The sequence below is a fragment of the Carcharodon carcharias genome, chromosome 3, assembly GCF_017639515.1.
Source record: "Carcharodon carcharias isolate sCarCar2 chromosome 3, sCarCar2.pri, whole genome shotgun sequence".
NCBI lineage: Eukaryota > Metazoa > Chordata > Chondrichthyes > Lamniformes > Lamnidae > Carcharodon > Carcharodon carcharias.
The window spans coordinates 148,768,547-148,788,176 of record NC_054469.1 but is presented as its reverse complement, the minus strand read 5'-3'; the positions used below and the strand labels follow the sequence as shown (position 1 = coordinate 148,788,176).

The window sequence follows — 19,630 nt, the reverse complement described above, 5'->3', positions numbered from 1 at the left end:
ACATTGGTGAGAGCACTTCTAGGTACTGTGTACAGTTTAGGTCTCCATATTTAAGAAAGGATATAAATGCTTTAGAACCAGTTCAGAGAAGGTTAACTCGCATGATACCTGGGATGGGGGTGTTAGCTTACGAGGAAAGGTTGGACAGGCCGGGCCTGTACCCATTGGAGTTTAGAAGGTTAAGATGTGACCTTATTGAAACACAAAGATCCTGAGAGGACTTGACAGGGTGAGCGCTGAAACGATGTTTCCCCTTGTGGGAGAGACTCGAACTAGGGGACATTGTTTTAAAAATAAGGAGTCTCCCATTTAAGAAGGAGATAATAACTGTTTCACTCAGGAGGTCATGAGTCTTTGAAACTGTCTTCCCCAGAGCACAGTGGAGGCACGGTCAATGAATATTTTAAAGAAGAGGTAAATAGATTTTTGACTGACAAGGGAGTCAAAGGTTATTGGGATTGGGTGGAATGTGGAGTTCAGGCCACAATCAGATCGGTTGTGATCTAACTGAATGGCAGAGCAGGCTTGATGGGAAAAAGGGCCTACTCTTGCTCCTAATTTGTATGCTCATGTGTAAGGAAACAGATTGGATTTATTAGCTAATACTGAAATATTGTGATACAATAACTACATGTGCCAAAATGGTTCAGACTGTGGATTAATATATACATTGAAATCCCTCACTGCTTAATCTTATGATGGTATCATTTGTTGGAATATGTTGAATACTTATGTAATGTGTTTTGAATGCAATTCTTTGATCTCTTTAGCAAGAAGAGGTTTATTAGTTCACTCAGTGGTGTATGAGGTGGTTAATGTTGTGTAAATGTTGACACACTTTGGACTGGAACACTGTTATGACACTGGTGATGGTAAAGATATTCCACACCCTAGCCACCCACTGTTAGAAAGTTCTCTCTCATATTGCTTTTGCTTCTTTTTCCAATTACTTTAAATCTGTGCCCTCGTGTTCTTGACCCTTTCATGAGTGGGAATAGTTTCTGCCTTTCTACACTGTCCAGATCCCTCATGATTTTGAAAATATCTATCAGATCTCCTTTCAGCCTTCTCTTCTCCAAGAAAAACTGTCCTAACTACTCCAGTCTATCTACATAATTGAAGCTTCTCATCCCTGGAACCATTCTCGTGAATTGTTTCTGCACTCTTTCCAATGTCTCCAAATCCTTCCCAAAACATGGCAAACAGTACCGGGTGCAATACTCCAGCTGAGTGCAAGGAAAAAGCTCATGTGTGCATGCAAAGCTCAGCAAATATCTTCAGGCAGAAGTGGACAATTCTACTTAACCTCTTCCGGGGACTTTCTGCCATCATAGATACCAGTGTCAATCACTTTAGTTTGTGCCACATGACAAGAAGCATCAGCTAAGTGCACTGGGACTATGGGTCCTGGCAGCATCCTCCTTACAGCAAGAGAAGTAGCCTCTCCCCCAAGCAAGCTATTCCAGGGCAACTCTGACATGGCATCTCACTGATGATGTATGCCCCAGTACGCGAACCCATCAAGTAGGAAATAAATTTAGCCTGGCTGTTTGATGGCATTACAACCAAAGAATCCCCCACTGTCAAGATTTTCGGACATACCATTGACCAGAAACTTAACTGAACCAATCACAAATACTGTGGCTGCAAGCACAGGTCAAAGACAGGAATTCAATGGCAATTAGCTGGCCACCTAACTCTCCAAAGCCTCTCCACCATCTACAAGGCACAAGGCAGGGTTGTGATGGAATACTCTCAACTTGCCTGGATGAGTACAGCTTCAACAAAATTCAAGAATTTTAAAGTATGAGGTAAATTCAAAACACCATCCTAGAAAAAGCAGCTGGCATCCCATCCACCATCTTAAACAATCATTCTCCCCATGCACCGTAGCAACAGTGGATACCATCTACAAGAAGCAACTAAACAACCCGCCAAGGCTCGCTTGAAAGCACCTTCCAAACCTGCAATTTTTACCACCAAGAATGACAAGGGGGTCAGGCACATAGAAACACTACCACCTGCAAGTTCCCGTCCCAGACACACACCATTCAGACTTGAAAATTTATCTCTTTCTTCATCTGAGTTAAAATTCTGGAAATCCCTCCCTAACTGCATTGTGGGTACACCTACATCATGCAAGCTGCAATAGTTGAAGGCTGTAGCTTACCATCCCATTCTTAAGGGCAATTAGGGGTGGGCAATAAATGCTGGTACTGCTAGCAATGCCCACATCTCATGAACAAAGAAGAAAAAAATCATATAATCTCTTGTGAAGAAAATGAAGCATTAGCTACTCAAAGCCAAGGATGTGTTATGAAGCAAAAACTAAACAAGAATGGTAAAAACTTGTGAGATTTTAAGTACAACAAATAATATACCCAATTCCAGAACTGTGTAGAACTAACCAAAAATCCCCTTAAACAACAGCTGCTCATGACTGTCGCATGCTGGGCAATACAGCTTAGCTCTTGGTCAGAATACTCCTGTACTAATCATGCTCTTCTAATCACAATCACTTCTACTTTGTTAGCTTCATTTGGAATAAAATCTTCCTTTTGAATTGCCTCTACAGCTTCAGAATGGTACACAATGATTTCAAGAATTCAAATTGGCCTTCAAAAACTTTGCTTCGATTTTGAGCAGTAGAAATTCTCAAAACATTGCTTTACATGAACAATACATATTTATCTTGCATATTTACTGTAATTAAGTGCTCCAAGGCACTTTACAGGGGCAATATAAATCAAAATATGGGCACTGAGCTACATAACAAGATATTAGGGCAGTTGACCAAAAGCTGTTTAAGGAGCATCTTGAAGAAGGAAAATGAGGTAGAGGAAGTTAAGGAGGAATTCCAGAACTTAGGGCCCAGGTAGCTGAAGACTGGTGGAGTGATTAAAATTGGGGATGTTCAATAGGCCAGAATTAGAGGAGTGTAGATATCGCAGAGGGTTGTAAGACTAGAAAGGAGAGGAGAGGTGAGGCACTGGAGGATTTGAAGACAAGAATGGGAATTTTAAAATTGAGGCATTGCCAATCGAGGAGTCAATGTACATCAAAAAGCACAGAGTTACAGGTGAACAGGATGTGTTGCAGGTTATGAAATGGGCAGAAGAGTTTTGGATGACCTCAAGTTTAGAGAGTAAAATGAGAGAGGTCAGCCAGGAGTACACTGGAAGGGTCAAGTCCAAAGGCATGGCTGAGGGTTTCAGCAGATAAGCTGAGCGGGCTTGAGTCAGGAGATGTTTTGGAGGTAGGAATAGGCAGTCTTAGTGATGGCGTGGTTATATGGTTGTAAGCTCATCCTGGGGTCTAATGTGACATCCAGGTTGCGAAAAGTCTGATTCAGCCTCTGACAGCTGCCAGGACAGGGGGTGGAGTCAGTGGCTATGAAGCAGCGTTTGTATTGGGGACTGAAGACAATGGGTTCGATCTTCCCAGAATTTAATGATCAGTTGTTGCTTTTTCTCGACATTACATTTTTGCTGAGATTTACCAACAGATGAACATGTGGCTGGGGTTATTTTTGTCCCCTATTGCTTCCTTGCTTTCTTGCTCAAAAAAAATACAGCTTAAGATACTGATTCTCATAGGGGTCCAACTCAAAAGCCATCAGTAGCACCTTGCATAAATGGTTAATCTTCATGTAGAGACAGCAGTGTCAAGCTCTCTCAACTATGAAGCACATATCATTCAAGACTAATTATATCTTCACTCCAGATGTGCCATTTCTAACAGATAGATGAACAACAATCAGGAGCAGCAATTTCCTACCTTCCCAGCCCATTGATAATGAAACTAACTCCAGTATAGACAATGGCATTATCTTTGTACTATCCAATCTGTAGAGCTATATATTGCATCAGATGGTGCATTCACCCCATGAGCCAAGTAGATAAACATTAACTTTCTACATGTACAAATAAACTACCAATCATGTGCATAACAAAATACTGTAACAAAACAAATAAATATAGTGTATGACTCAAGCACTCGTACTAACATAAAATGCTTCCGAGACATAAAACAATGAGTATGACAAAACAGGTGGTAGAAATTTGAAATGATACTGATAAATAATGTATTGATGGTTGAGGCACCTCAAGAAGCTTCATGACGTACTGATGTTATTTTAAAAGTTTAATCTTTTCAATTAACATTTCTTACCATGTTAGAAGAATTAACTAACAGTTCCTTTTGCAATTTTTCTTTTTCTGACAAACATTGCTGTAGTCTTCCCACTTCTTCCTTGAAATGGGCCAGCATGTTCTCTTTACTTGCATCTAGGTTTTTAAAAGACTGCATCTCAGTAACCAGCTTTGTGTTTTCAATTTCTGTATTCTTTGCATGAACCTGCAAATAATTACAATTAGTTATAAAAGTTAATTATTTGGTTAGATGGCTAGTAGAAATCAAATATATAACAGTTGAGCATTTAAAACCTAAATTAAATGTGAAGAGCAGCATCATGCTATACACCAAAAGTGACTGTTTCTAAGATGGTTTTGAAACAGAATTAATGGATTTGAAGTGAGAATGGTCAAGAGACATATTAAGACTTGAATACCTTCCTGGAAGCTAGTGCAGCACAAAATCTGCATGTTTATGTTATAAGCATAAAAGAAACCTCTGAATATTATTTGATATACAGGTTTGGTATTTATTTGGAAGTAAAAGAATAAAATGACATTTGAAAACTGAATGAGAAGATCTGACACTGAGCCCCATAAAGAGTTATTAGATTGGGTGACTAAAAGCTGAATTGGTATCCTGAATTAGGAGAGAGGAATAGGGAGGTGGAGACTTTTAGGGAGCTTAATCATCTACTCAATCAGGTATTAAATTCACACAAAATCTTGATAAGGCACATCTGTAATAGTTAATATAAAAATAGCTGGCATAATTAGAGATTAGCAATTACAACTGCTTAGATGACCTTTCACTGGAACTACTTGGAGCCTGAGATTGGCTTAGAGTTATGTAATTTCAAGATTCTGTGGTGCTAATGCTACTGATGCCAACTTCTGGTGTGTTGTACAACTACCTTTCAATTGTACAACATTGCTGCAACTGTAATGATATGAAAAATATTTTTCAAATGACCAATTATAGATGTTCAAACAAATCATTCAAAAATGATTTGAGAAGTTTTATGGTGGCCATTTTCCCACTCAGCATCTGAAATTTCTCACGTCCAAAATAAAGACTTCTGAGGATATTGTTTTATCAGAGTTGCATGTCATGTACAGCGATGATTAGCGCGTATTGAAATTACCTATATGGTCAGAATTAGCCAATTCTACGATTGTGGTCTTTGTGTGCGGCTATTTTTGTTCAGAAGTTTAATCAGAGTTCATTACAGAAATAAGCCTTTGGTAGGTATATTGACTAGGATTATTGATTTTTCTAAAGAGGGAAATTCTCTACATATGCATTGGGTTACTCTGAAAATATCCAGAGGTACAGAAGTCAATTCTTGTAAACGTTCCTCTCGGTACCTACCACAGCCCAGAACTTTAACCACTTGAGTTAACTTTACTGCTTTCAGGATGCTTTCCAGTAAGATGTGAAGTCCATTTGTCTCCAAGTGCATGGTGAAGTCAGGAGGGGGAGAAACAATGTGGAGCTAGGAACACATCCAGAACTTTCAGGATCTCCTATTTCATGTCTTGGGCTGTGCAAAAATTTTGAACATCAGGTTGATATGGTCAGGGTTTATTATCAGGAAATTACCTTAGAGACATAATAGTGGGATGCCAAGACTGGCTTCTTAATTTTCTACAGAGTAAGCAAGGAATTGGCCTTTCCTGTCTGCATGGTCATTGTATCTGTGACACAAATTTTATGACAAGGAGCCTAAAGCTATTAAACCTATTACCTTGTATAGCTCTTTTTCATCCTTTTCATTCTTTAGCTGCAATTCCAGTTGTTCTTTTTCAACAATTAGTCTTCTCAGTTTGTGCTTTATGCTGGGGAAACAATTTTACATTTTAAACGAGAACATAAACCTCAAGAAAATATAATTGACATCTAAATATAACACTGAACTAAAAGGTTCTGATTTACCAAACCTTAGCACTATTTTTATTCCAAAAAATAAAAACTTGTCCTTAGGCAGTGCTTCAGAGCATGGGTCTTCAACACTCTAGCATAACACAAATTCAGAGTTTTACAAAATAATAATTTTAAACAAATTTCAAGAAAAGTTAACTAACTGAAGTCAGAACTCTAGACTTTGAAATGCATAAAACATACGCAAGAAAAGTCTGTTGTGTTTTATTGTTAACTTGCATTACATTACATTTTAGCACCTTGTTTTTAAAAATCTGTCAAGATACTTCCTGCAAAAGTGGTAAAATGACAAGTTGTCTTTATTTTTCCAATGAATTTTGCAGCACAACAGGCAGCTGTCAGACCCATTGCGCATTATAGCCTAAGAGTCACAGTAATTTGGCTATTTTTGTAGTACAGCAAGTTCACTAATGCAGTATATCGCTTGACCACATGAGATAACAGTATGACTTATATTAGCCAACATGGATTTCACAAACAATATCTCTAGTACAATTTTGTCAAGTAGTAGTTAAATTTCCTTAAGATGCAAATAATTTTGAATTCTGGACTGAAACAGAGTTGAAGCGTAGACCACAGAGGGTGAGCTGAGACCAGTCTTTTCAGGAAAGTATCTTTCAGGGAATAAACTTAACTATATTCTGGGTACATGTTTAATACTGATTAATATATATTAATCATTATTTATTTGTTGCAAATTCAACAGAAATCAGAACAGCATTCCAAACTATTTTGAAAAAATAAACTAACAATGTGATTGGCTCAAATTGCAATGTTTGGATTGGTTGGTGTTCTGTAGGCTTTATAAAGCAAATAAATCAACCTTCATTAAGTTCTTTATCTGAGCTAATCAGAAAAGGCCTTGGGATTTTTTTTATGAACCCGGCATTTCAATATTTTCTGTTGTGCTACACTGAAGAGTGAACAACTTCAGATGTTTTACATGTAACTTCGAACCTCTGAAGTAAAATCATCAATTTCGACTCAATACCGCTAATTTTTTGAAAAGATTAGGATTTCTACTCCATACAACACTCGAGTTTTGTTTCAACTAATGAGCTTTCAAGGCAGTGAACTAAAATAACCTTTTAGTCACTTATTTTGATCACATAGAAAGAAAATCATTGAAGAAATACTACTGCTTCTCCATCTCATTTATTTCTGTATTTTATTTTCATACTTGGATTATATTCAGTTTTCATACTTCACATTTTCCCCATAATTCTTCTCCCTCAAGATTTTCATTTAACTTTCATCATTCCTTTTGCCAATATTCTGTGTGAATTTCTTTTTTCCCTTCCCATCCCATGTCACCACAACACATACATACTTTTGAGTCCTTTCTGCTCAATTTGATTGAAACTTACCTCTGCTATGGTTCAGTACCCATAATAGCAAAGGATTAAAAAACTTGGTATTGGTCATGAATTTTTTTATTCCTTCGTGAGATGTGAGCATCACTGGAGAGGCCAGTGTTTATTGCCCATGCTAATTACCCTTGAGATGGTGGTGGTGAGCCCCTTCCTGAATTGCTGCAGTCCATGTGTTTTAGATATTCCCACAGTGCTGTTAGGGAGTGAGTTTCAGGCTCTTGACCCAGTGACTGTGAAAAAGTCAAAATTACATGTGACTTGAATGGGAACTTAGAGGTGGTGCTGTTCCCATGGGTCTGCTGCCCTTGTTCCTCCAGCTGGCAGAGGTGGAAAGAGCCTTGGTGAGTTCCTGCAATGCATCTTGTAGGTAGTATAAACTGAGGCCACGGTGGTGAAGGGAGCAAATACTTAAAGTAATCGATGGTTGCCAATCAAGCAGGCACTGTTGAGCTTCGTGAGTGCTGTTGGGGCTGCACCCAGAGTGAAGAACATTTCATCACATCCCTGAATTGTGCCTTTTAGATGGAGGACAGGATGTGGGGGTCATTAAGTGAGTTGCTTGCCACAGAATTCCCAGCCTCTGATCTGCTATTGCAGCCACTGTATTTATTTGGCTGGTTCAGTTAGGTTTCTAGTTAATGTAACTCCCACTATGTTGGTGGAGAATTCAGTGATGGTAATGCCATTGAATGGAGATGGTCAGGTTCTCTCCCTTGTTGGAGATGTGTGTGGTGTGAATGTTACATGTCGCTTACCAGCCCAGGCCAGAATGCTATCCAAGTCTTGCTGCATGTGGGCACTGTTTCATATCTGCGGAGTTGCAAATAGTACCAAACACCGCAATTATCAGCGTGCATCCCCCCCATTGGTGAGGCAACTGAAGGTGGTTGAGCCTAGAATACTACTGAGGAACTCTTGAAGTCAAACCCTGGGTTTGAAATTATTGGACTCTAACAACCAGAAACATCTCCTTTTGTGCTGGGTATGTCTCAGTCTATGAAGAGTTTTCCCCCCATTTCCCAGTGACTTAAGTTATGCTCAGGCTCTTTGATGCCACACTTAGTCAAACGCTGCCATGATATCAAGGATAGTTATTACCACCTCACCCTAGCCATTATCGGGCAATATGTCTTGAAAATAAAAACTATCTAGAGAAGGATGCTGCCAGGAAAGAGAGTATGAAAAGCAACAGCAATATGGAGTTGGCAGGGTAAGAGAATGTCATGCTGATGATATTGAATTTTTAATTATGGGGACATGCTGGTATGCTAGAGGGGAATAAAACTAACCACCCATGGCAAATCACAAGTTGTTCCAATAATTATCAACCTTGATGGGAAAGTAACTCCATGATACATGAAATGTTTTCATACCTGTCTAATTCAGTTTCCTTTGCAATGGCTTTCTCATTAGCAGTCACTATGTCTTCTTCAAGTTGAGTAATTTTTGCAGCAGCTTCTTTATACTTTTTCTCAATGTCTTCTTTCTCAACTTTTGAAGCTTCTGAACACTGGAAGAGATCCTAGTTACACAAATTTTTAAAAAATCCTATTAACAAGAGACTTAAACAAGGCATAGCAAATACTCTCACTTATTTGAATTTAACTACACAGGCTTACTTAATTGATGGAAACTTCCAAATGTTGCTAGGGAATGGAGTTTGGAACGGGAATCAAAAATAATGGCTTCAGTCTTCCCAATATTTAATTTGAAGAAATTTCTGCTCATGCAGTAACAAATGACAGATAAGCAGTTGATAATTTAGCAACACCGGAGGAATCAAAGGAGATGGTAGTGAGGTAGGGCTGGGAAGTTGTCAACATACATGTGAAAACTAACACTGTGCTTTCACATGATGTCACCAAGGGACAACATGTAGATAAGAAATAGGAGGGGGCCAAGGAGAGATCCTTGGGGAGCACCAGAGGTGAAAGTGTGGAATAGGAAGAGGAACCATTGCAAGTGATGCTCTGGTTATGATTGACAAGAATGAAACCAGGTGAAAGCAGTCCCATCCAGCTGGACAACTGTGGAAAGGCACTGTAGGATAATGGAGTGGTCAACTGTGCCAAAAGCTGCAGAAGAGATGCTTCACCTTTGGCAAAGTCAGACAGGAATTATAAATTTTCTTTCTTCCTATTCTGCAAAAAATAAAATTTTTACACTTTCTAAATAATTTTTAAACATAAGTCAGTGGCAATTTATAGGTTGTTCAGTTAAAACAATCAGAATGATGATTTGCATATTATAGTGTTAAAAGAATATCAAAGGTAACAGCATTAAAGCTTGTAACAGCAATATCAAACTTTTAGACTTTAAAAAAAAATCTTGAAAACTTAAGTTTTGATTAATAAATGTGACGGATGATCCACAAGATATATGTTAGAAGCACGATGTATGCTTTAAAGGTGTACAACTTCAATATACAACAAAACTGAATAAACCTAAATATAAGCAACCTAAAAAGATATGTCAAGAAACACATAATTAAATGTGGTAAAAATACTGTAACAATACCATTGTTGAAATGATCAAAGTCACCAGCTACAGCAACTGCCATCAAAAGCTTACATCTGAAATTGCTTTCTTCATATCAGAAACATGCCCTTGGATCACAAGCTGAAAATGCTCTGAACTCATTAGCATTTCTGGCACAGCTATGGAAATAAAAACTTAGGGTCTCGAATGTCTTGCTGCTGCAAACATTGAGTCAAACTTGCAGCAGCAGAAAGCCGCCAATATTCCAGAATGTCATTTCAAGAACTTAACAGGGTCAATGTGGCCATTTATTGTAAGCCTGCATTTCTGCCCTTTCACTGAGCTTGCTTGAAATATTGGCCATGTTAACTCTGATGATTCATGAAGTGTCAGAGGAAGATGAAAGCTTCAACGGCTGTATTTGTCAACTTGACCCAAGATTTTAGCATCTTTCATCAACTGACAGAGATTTCCACTTTTACTTCCAATTACATGTCAAATAAATATAACTGTAGTTAGTAAAATCCTTAAAAGTTTGCCACATTTGGATAAAATTCTCAATTCAGATGAAAATGCTCCAAACGAACTATGTTTTAAAAACAGCCTGAACCAGAATAATTTGGTTCTGCTTGCAAAAGTAAATCAAACCCAAACAGGTAAGTAACTTAGTTGGTTTTACCATCAATTCAGAAACATACTTTAGCAGGCAGATCATAGTTATATTGGAAGGCTCTTCAATTCTTTGAAAATCAAGGGCTAGATAAAGCAGCTTCTGACTCTATTAGGAGATAATTTTGTCCCTTAAAGTAGTTAAAAATAAAAGCTTGCACACTCCAAGATACCCATTACTTATAACTACAAATTTCAAAAAGTGAAATTTTTGCAGTTAGTTTTACCTATTTCTAAGCAGTATATTAAAAACATTCACTGCAGTGGCTGTCATGGTATACAACAGCCAGTGGCTTTTATTATATTAATTCTTCAGCTGTGACTGTCTCTGGCAAGGGCAGAATTTATTGCCCAACCCTAACTGCTGTGATAAAATTATAGTGAGACGTCTTCTTGAGCTGCTGCAGTTTGTATGGTGAAGATTCTTCTACAATGCTGTTCGGTCGGGAGTTACTGGATTTTGACTCAGCAATGAACGAATGATGTCCCATTGAAGATGGTATATGACTTGGGTGAAGGATGTGGTGACTATTTTCATGCACTTGCTGCCCTAGTCCTTATAGATGGTGGAGTCACAGGTTAGGGAGATGCTGCCAAGAGCAATAGCAAATTGCGCCCTTCAGATAATACACACTGCAACCACAACACACCAGTGTTTAGCTGACTGGATGAGATGCCAATAATCTTTGCTTTGGATGGTATTGAGCTTAGAGTGTTTTCGCAGCTCCACCAATACTACAACAACAACAGCTTGTATTTATGTAGCATCTTTAATGTGGTAAAACATTCAAAAACACTGCATTGGAGATTTATAAATTAAAACATGACACCAATCCACATAAAGTAATATTAGGGCAGATGGCCAAAAGCTTGTCAAAAAGGTAGGTTTAGAGAGATGTCTTATAAAAGCAAACAGTAAGGTGGTGGAGGCTTTTAGGGAAAGAATTCCAGAGCTCCAGGCCTAAGCAGCTGAAAGCAGGGCCACGGATGCTAGGACGACTAAAACAGGGAATTCTCAAGAGGACAGAATTAGATATCTTGGGAGAGTTGTGCGGATGGATGAGGTTTATAGAGATAGAGAGGGGCCAGACTAAGGGTAGATTTGATAATGAGAATGTGAATTTTAAAATTGAGGTATTAATTAACTGGGAGCTATGGCAGCTGAGCAAGCACAGGATGAACAAGACTTGGTGCGAGTAAGGGCATAGGCAGCTCAAACTTAAGAGGATAGAATCTGGGAGGCCAGCCCGGAGTGCATTGGAATAATCAAGCCTAAAGATAACAATGGCAAGGATGAAGGTTCAGCATAGAAGCTGAGGCAGCGGTAGAGTTGGATAATGTTACAGAAGTGGAAAGAGGCAATCCAATTAATTGCATAAATATGGGGTTGGGAGCTCATCTCAGGGTCAATTATGGCCTCAAGGTTGCAAACAGCCTGAGACAGTAGTCAGGGAGAGGGATGGTGTCAGCAGCTAGGGAATGGAATTTGTGGTGGAAACCAGAAACAGTGGCTTTCTAATATTTAGTTGGAGGAAACTTTCATCCACACCTTTGTAACTCTAGATTTTACTGGCCGGTCTCCCATTCTGTAAACTTGAGGTCACTCAAAATTCTGCTGTCCAGATCCTAACTTGCACCAATTCCATTTACCACTGTTCTTGTGCTTGTTGACATACAATAGCTCTGATCCAACAATTCCTCAATTTTAAAATTCTCATTCCTGTTTTCAAATTCCTCCATGGCTCATCCCTCGCTATCTGTGTGACCTGCTCCAGCCCTACAACGCTCCGATAACTCTCCTCTCCTCCAATGCTGACCCTATTTCCCATCTCCAATTCTTATTGCCCCAGCATTGGCAGCAGTGCCTTCTGCTATCAAGGCCATATGCTCTGGAATTCCCTCCAAAAACCTCCAACAACTCTCCCTCCTCCTCTTCCTTTAAGAGGGTCCTTGTGACTTCCCTCATTGACCAAGCTTTTGGCCACCTATTTTAAGAGCACCTTTTGTGGCTTGGTGCCAAATTTTGTTAGATAAGGCTCCTGTGAAGAGCCCTGGGGTGTTCAACTATGTTAGAGCCACCATATAAATTATGTTGTCTTAATGAAGCAGTCCATACTCACATGTAGCAGCTGAAGAATTGCAACTGGAACATTGTGCAATCAACACGAAAGAGCCCAACATCCGACCTAATGATGGTGAGAATGCCACTGATGAAACTGCTGAAGATTGCTGGCCTGGGATGTGCCCTGAAGAACTCACGCAACAATATCCTTGGGTTGAGATGAACGGCTGTGGTTATTGGAAACCGTTTCCTTTTGTACCTCATATGCCACTGATGTTTTCCTTCTGACCTGCACTAGTTTTAGATTTAGTGCTTCTGCATGCCCCACACAGTCAAATTCTATCTTGATGTCAAAGATAGTCACTCTCATCTCACCTCTGGAATTCAGCTTATGTCCCTGTTTGACCTGAGGCTGTAATGAAGTTTGCACCAAGTGATCCTGACAGAATTCAAACTGGGCCTCTGAGCAGGAGCTCCTGGTGGGTAAGTGCTGCTTGATATCACTAATGAGGACTCCTGTATCACTTTCCTCATGACATGGAGTTGGTTGATGGGTGTTAATTTGCCAGGTGGCATTTGTGCTGCTTTTTGTGAACAGTGCACCAGAGTAATTTCCTATCTTGTGATTAGATACCAGCGTTGTAGCTGTACCGGAACAGCTTAGCAAGGGTTATGGTAAGTTTCATAAGAAAGAGGAGGGGACGGCCATATTGTCCCTCGAGCCTGCTCCACCATTCAATATGATCGTGGTTATCTTCTTTCTGAACTCCACTTTCCTGCCCGCTTCCCATATTCCATGATGGAACAGCCACAACACTCTGGGGTAGAGAATTCAAAGATTCACAACCCTTTGAGTAAAGAAATTTCTCTTCATCTCAGTTCTAAATCATCAGCTCTACATTCTGAGACTGTGCTTCTGTGTTCTAGATTCCCTAGCCAGGGGAAACAATCTCTCAGACAAGCCCCTTCAGAATCTTGTACGTTTCCATAAGATCACCTCTCATCCTTCTAAACATGAGAGTATAGATCAATTAACTCAGCTTCTTGTTGTAGGGCAGCTGTCTCATTCATAGTACTGCCCCGACTGCAAGTATATCCTTCCTTAAATATAAGAAGAATAAAACCAATGGACCACCCAGCATAGATCCAGGCACCAGAAGTGACAACACCACACCCTGTCCAGTCAACCCTGCAAAGTCTTCCTCACTAACATCTGGGGACTTGTGCCAAAATTGGGAGAGCTGTCTCACAAACTAGTCAAGCAACAGCCTGACAAAGTCATACTTGCAGAATCATACTTTTCAGTCTATGTCCTAGGCTCCTTCATCACCATTCTTGGTATAGTCTGCCCCACCAGCAGGACAGACCCACCAGGGATGGCAGCACAGTAGTATACAGTTAGGAGGGAATTGCCCTGGGAGTCTTCAACATTGACTATAGGCCCTATGAAGTCTCACAGCATCAGGTCAAAAATGGACAAGGAAACTCCTGCTGAATTACACCTATCTCAGCTGATGAATCAGTACTCCCACGTGTTGATAACAACATGGAAGAAGCACAGAGAGGAGTAAGGACATAGAATATACACTGGATGGGGAGCTTCAAAGCCAACACCAACTCAGTGGCACCACTACTGTCCAAGCTGGAAAAATTTTGAAGAACATAGTTGTTAGACTGGGCCTGCTGCAGGTGATGAAAGAACCAATGACAGAAAACATACTTGACCTCGTCCTCAAAAGTCTACCTGTTTCAGTTACATCTGTTCATGGCAACAGGAATGACTACCATATAGTCCTGTACAGCCAAAGTCCTGTCTTCACAATGAGGGCATTACCTATTGTGTTGTGTTTTGTTGTGCGGGACTACCACAATGCTAAATGGGAATCGATTTAGGTAGGTCTAGCAGATCTAAAATGGGTATCCACGAAGCACTAAGAACCATCCGCATCAGCACAATTTTATTCCACCAAAATCTGCAACCTCCTTGTCCAGCATATCCCTCACTCTACAAGCACCATCAAGCCACGGGACCAACCCTGGTTCAATAAATGCAGAATAAGAACAGCATCAGTCATATCTAAAAGCATGCCAACCAAGTGAAACTAATACATAGCACTATAGGTATGCTAAACAGCTGAAGCAGTATGCGATAGTCAGAGTTAAGCGATTTCATAACCAACAGATCAGCATTAAAGGTCCGCAGTTGTGCCACATCCACTTGTGAATGATAGACAATTAAACAACTAGCAGGAGGCGGAAGCTCCATAAGCATCCCCATACTCAATGACTGGCTTGACTGCAACATGTGCATGATTTGCAACAATCTCAGGCAGAAGTGCCAACTGGATGATCTAACTCAAACTCCTCCCGAGGTCCCACTATCACAGCTGCCAGGTTTCAGACAATAAGATTCGATATGGGTGATCTCAAAAAAAATCTGAAGGCACTGGATACTGCAAAGGCTATGAGTCCTGGCAATATCCCAGCTACAGCTGAAGATTTGTGCTGCAGAACTAGCTGTGCCAGCAACAAGCTGTTCAAATAAAGCTGTAATACTAGAATGTACAAGACAATTTGAAAATTGAGGATACTGTTCCTCATGTTGTGTGGCACTACCACAGTGCCAAATGGGGTAGATTTCAAACAGATCTAGCAGCTCAAAACTGGGCATCCATGAGGGCCATCAACAGCAGACTTGTATACAACCACAATATGTAACCTCATGGCCTAGCATACACCCCACTCTACCATTACTGTCAAGCCAAAGGATTAAACCTCATTTCACGAAGAGTGCAGGAGGGCATGCCAGGATCAGTGTCAACCTGATGAAGCTACAAAGCAGGACTTCTTGCATGCCAAATAGTGGAAGCAGCATGCAATAGACAGAGCTAAGCGATTCCACAACCAATGGATCAGATCTAAGCTCTACAGTCCTGTCACATCCATTCGTGAATAGTGGACAATTAAACAACTCACTGGAAGAGGCGGCTCCACAAATATCTCCCTCCTCAATGCTGGGGGAGCCCAGCACATCAAAAGACAAGACTGAAACAGTTGTAACCATCTTCAGCCACAAGTGCCAAATGATGATCCATCTTGGCCTCCCAGAGGTCCCCAGCATCACAGATGCCAGTTCAGCCAATTTGATTCATTTCATGTGATATCAAAGAATTGATGAAAGCAATGAATACGGCTGTGGGTCCTGACAACATTCTGGCAATAGTACTGAAGATTTGTACTCCAGAATTTGCTGCAGCCTTAGCCAAGCTTTCCAGTACAGCTACAACATTGGCCTCTACCAGGCAATGTGGAAAATTGCCCAGATATGGCCTTTCCACATAAAGTAGGACAAATCCAACCCGGCCAATTACTGGCCCATCAGTCTAATCTCGATCATCAGCAAAGTGATGGAACGTGTTGTCAACAGTGCTATCAAATGGCACTTATTCAGCAATAACCTCTCACTGACTCTGAGTTTGGGTTCTGCCAGGGCCACTCAGCTCGTGACCTCATTACAGCCTTGGTCCAAACATGGACAGAGAGTTGAGCTCCAGAGGTGAGGTGAGAGTGACTGCCCTAGGCATCAAGGCATTTGACCAAGTGTGGCATCAAGGAGCCCAGGAAAAACTAGAGTCAATGGAAATCAGGTGGAAAACTCTCCTATAGTTGGAGTCACGCCTAGCACAAAGGAAGATGGTTATGGTTCCTGGAGGTCAATCATCTCAGTCCCAGGACATCATTGCAGGTGTTCCTCAAGGTACTGTCCTAGGCCCAGCCATCTTCAACTGCTTCATCAATGATCTTCTCTCTATTATAAAGTCAGAAGTGGGGTCGTTCACTGATGATTGCATAATGTTCAGCACCATTTGAGACTCTTCAGGTGCTGAAGCAGATGATGCCCATATGCAGCATGACAACATTCAGGCTTGGGCTGGTGACTGGCAAGTAATATTCATGCCACACAGATGCCAGGCAATGACCATCTCCAAATAGATAAATCCAACCTCTCCCCGTGACATTCAATGACATCACCATCACTGAATCCTCCATTATGAACATCCTGGGGGTTACTATTGGCCCAAAATTTAACTGAACCAGCTGTTTAAATATTGTGGCTACAAGAGCAGGTCAGAGGCTGGGAATTCTGTGCAGAGTAACTTGCCTCCTGACTCCTTAAAGCCTGCTCACCATCTGCAAGGCACAAGTCAGGAGTGTGATGGAATACCCTCCACTTGCCTGGATGAATACAGCTTCAACAACACAAGAAACTCAACATCATTAAGGACAAATAAGCCCACCTGATTGTCATCCCATCTACCACCTTCAATATTCACTCCCTCCACCACCAACACACAGTGGCAGTGGTGTGTATGATCTACAAGATTCATGGCAGCAACTCACCAAGCCTCCTTTGACAGTACCTTCCAAACCTGCAATCTCTACCACTAAGAAATTTAAGGGCAGCAGAGGTATGGGAACACCATCACCTGCAAGTTCCCCTCCAAGCCACAGGCCATCCCAACTTGGAACAATATTGCCATTCCTTCACTGTCGCTGGGTCAAAATTCTCGATCTCCCTTCCTAAGAGTATTGTGGGTGAAGCTACACCAATGTGGACTACAGTGGTTCAAGGCAGTGGGTCACCATCTTCTCATGGGCAATTAGGGACGGACAGAGATAAAGAGATGGAGTTACTGAGCAATGTCTGCACCTGGACATGTCCATGTTGTCAATATGATGGGTAGGGTGAAGGGAGTATGGGAGAAAATGTGATTGGGCAAATACTGTTGAAGGTTCCTGTTGCTGGGCTAAAGCCAGAGATGTTTGGACCACTTTCAAAGTAGAAGATTCAACAGCAAACACCTGGAAGGAGTTAAGTCAACAAAATTTTTTTAAAATAATTTTTTCCCTCTTAAAATACCACCTTTCCCTTTCTCTTCCTTCCTCTTGGCCTTTATCCTCCTTCCTAGCAACAGATGGTATTCTGTAGAATGGAGCGATTATGGAAATAAACACTACTTCTTCAGGAGTCCAACAAGAGTCATTACCAAAATTCACCAGCTGCTTTTATACTTGGAACCACATCTTTAATTTTACCATACTGAGATCAAGGGAAAGTATTGTCTAAAAGGAACTATATTGAGGCTGCAAGCCAAAAATCAGGAACACTGACATTTGTTAACCACTTTTTAAAAAAACTTAAAACATTACCAATGGAACGTGACTAACTTAGTTATGTATCCAAAAAAATTAATATACTTTAGAAATGCTTCAAACTATTCAGACCATTGAGTTCTTGAAAGAAGCCATCTGCTTGAAAGATTATGCCTAGTTTTTATCTATGTGAAAAATATAACAATTAGAAGGACAAGCCACAAAGTGCTTGTACCACATTAATAACACTAACTATAAGTTAGTTATAAATATGTACTTAGGTGATTTAGTTCATGCAAATTCACTTATTTCAACTTTGACAACAGGGTGCCTTATTTATCTGCTATAAATGATAACTATTAAGTTGCTTCAGTGTAATACAAGAGATATTCAATTGTTCAAAGGGCAGTGTAAAACTACTCTGCTGGGTTTTCATGGCATTTTTGTTCTGTGGTTTTAAAGTGAATGAATTGGAATGCAAAATAAGCATTTTATGCTGAAAGGTAATTTTTAATAAAAGGAATAGTTGTACTTCAAGTCATTCCTTCAAAATAAAATTATTGCTTCAACTTCAAACATTCCAATTTAGTTTTAAAGACATGCAACCAGTTAGCAACTTTCATTACTCAGAAATCCGTTACTATTGAGTTGTGCACTTTCAGGGTTAAAAATTAAAAATGATTTTAAAAATCTGGCACATCAACTGGAAAACATTTATCAAGAACTTAAAAAAGAAAGTAACATCTTAAGTGGGCAATGCACTTTTTGATCCAAGAACTTTCCTATTTGCTTGAAAAGATATGGCAATGGGTTAAAGAAAAAAAGACTTGTATGCGTACAACACTTATCACAATTTCAGGACATGCCAAAGCGTTTCACAGTTAATCATGTACTTTATTGAAATGTAATAGAGCTGCAAATGCAGGAAGTGAGGCAACTAATTTGTGCACCACAAGATCCCAACAGCAATGTAATAATAACCAGATAATCTGTTTTAATGACGACGGTGGAGGGATAAATATCAGCCAAGACAAGATATGCTTGTTGCAAAAGTACTCAATTTGTTTGACAGGCTAAGACATAGCAGATATATGCGAGGGCCTTGACATTATTGAGTAACTTTGCTCACTTCAAAGAGGTATTGTGGTTCAGGATTGGTCCATAACTCAATCCAGAGATATCCAACCCAGAAATAATGTGGAATATATCTGCTGCTCTACACTCAGTAGCTGGAAAGCTTTCTGGAATTGGAAAAATGCAGCTTGACTCCCAGGCCAGTGTAAAGAACCACCTCCGCTGGAGTCCACAAAACTGCTCAGCCCTTCTCTAGGAACAGCTTCATCAAGGCTGCTCAGGTCAGAAGCCAACAGATAAGTTGGGCATCCACCTCATAGGTAACAGTATTTTATGAGATATAATAAAAATACTTATTACCACATTTTTCAGATAGAAAACGGAAATAGTACACAATAGAAAATTAACTCCTGAGACTTTCTTTCCAATTCAAAGTGCAACAAACACACAATTAGACTCTAAAACTCATTTGAAATTCATACCTTGTAATCCTTTTTTATTTGGTCACAGACTTCTTTCTCATGATGAATTTCTTTTTCAAATTTTTCCAGGCGCTCACCTAATTGGACAGTTTCTTCTTCAAGTCCAGATTTAGTTTTCAACAGCTCCTCTTTTTCCTTTAGTAGCACTTCAATCCTTTGCTGAATACATAAATTAGAAGTCCAATTTATAATATTGCATCAAAAAGCTAATTTCAGTGTTGAAAGAGAAATTCAAACAGAAATCCAAACTTTGCAATCGGGAC

General features: G+C 40.0%; 1 protein-coding gene across 2 annotated transcripts in view; it reads right to left on the bottom strand.

Moving 5' to 3' along the window:
- The window catches only part of tax1bp1b (Tax1 (human T-cell leukemia virus type I) binding protein 1b), a 154,296-nt gene that overhangs the window by 81,578 nt on the left and 53,088 nt on the right, over positions 1-19,630 (bottom strand). For both annotated transcript variants that reach the window (XM_041183743.1, XM_041183745.1), the window contains exons 5-8: positions 19,368-19,526; positions 8,822-8,970; positions 5,882-5,972; positions 4,171-4,356 (exon numbers count right to left, since the gene is read on the bottom strand). In XM_041183743.1, the coding sequence (XP_041039677.1) occupies positions 4,171-4,356; positions 5,882-5,972; positions 8,822-8,970; positions 19,368-19,526 (585 nt within the window). The remainder of the gene's footprint in view (positions 1-4,170; positions 4,357-5,881; positions 5,973-8,821; positions 8,971-19,367; positions 19,527-19,630) is intronic.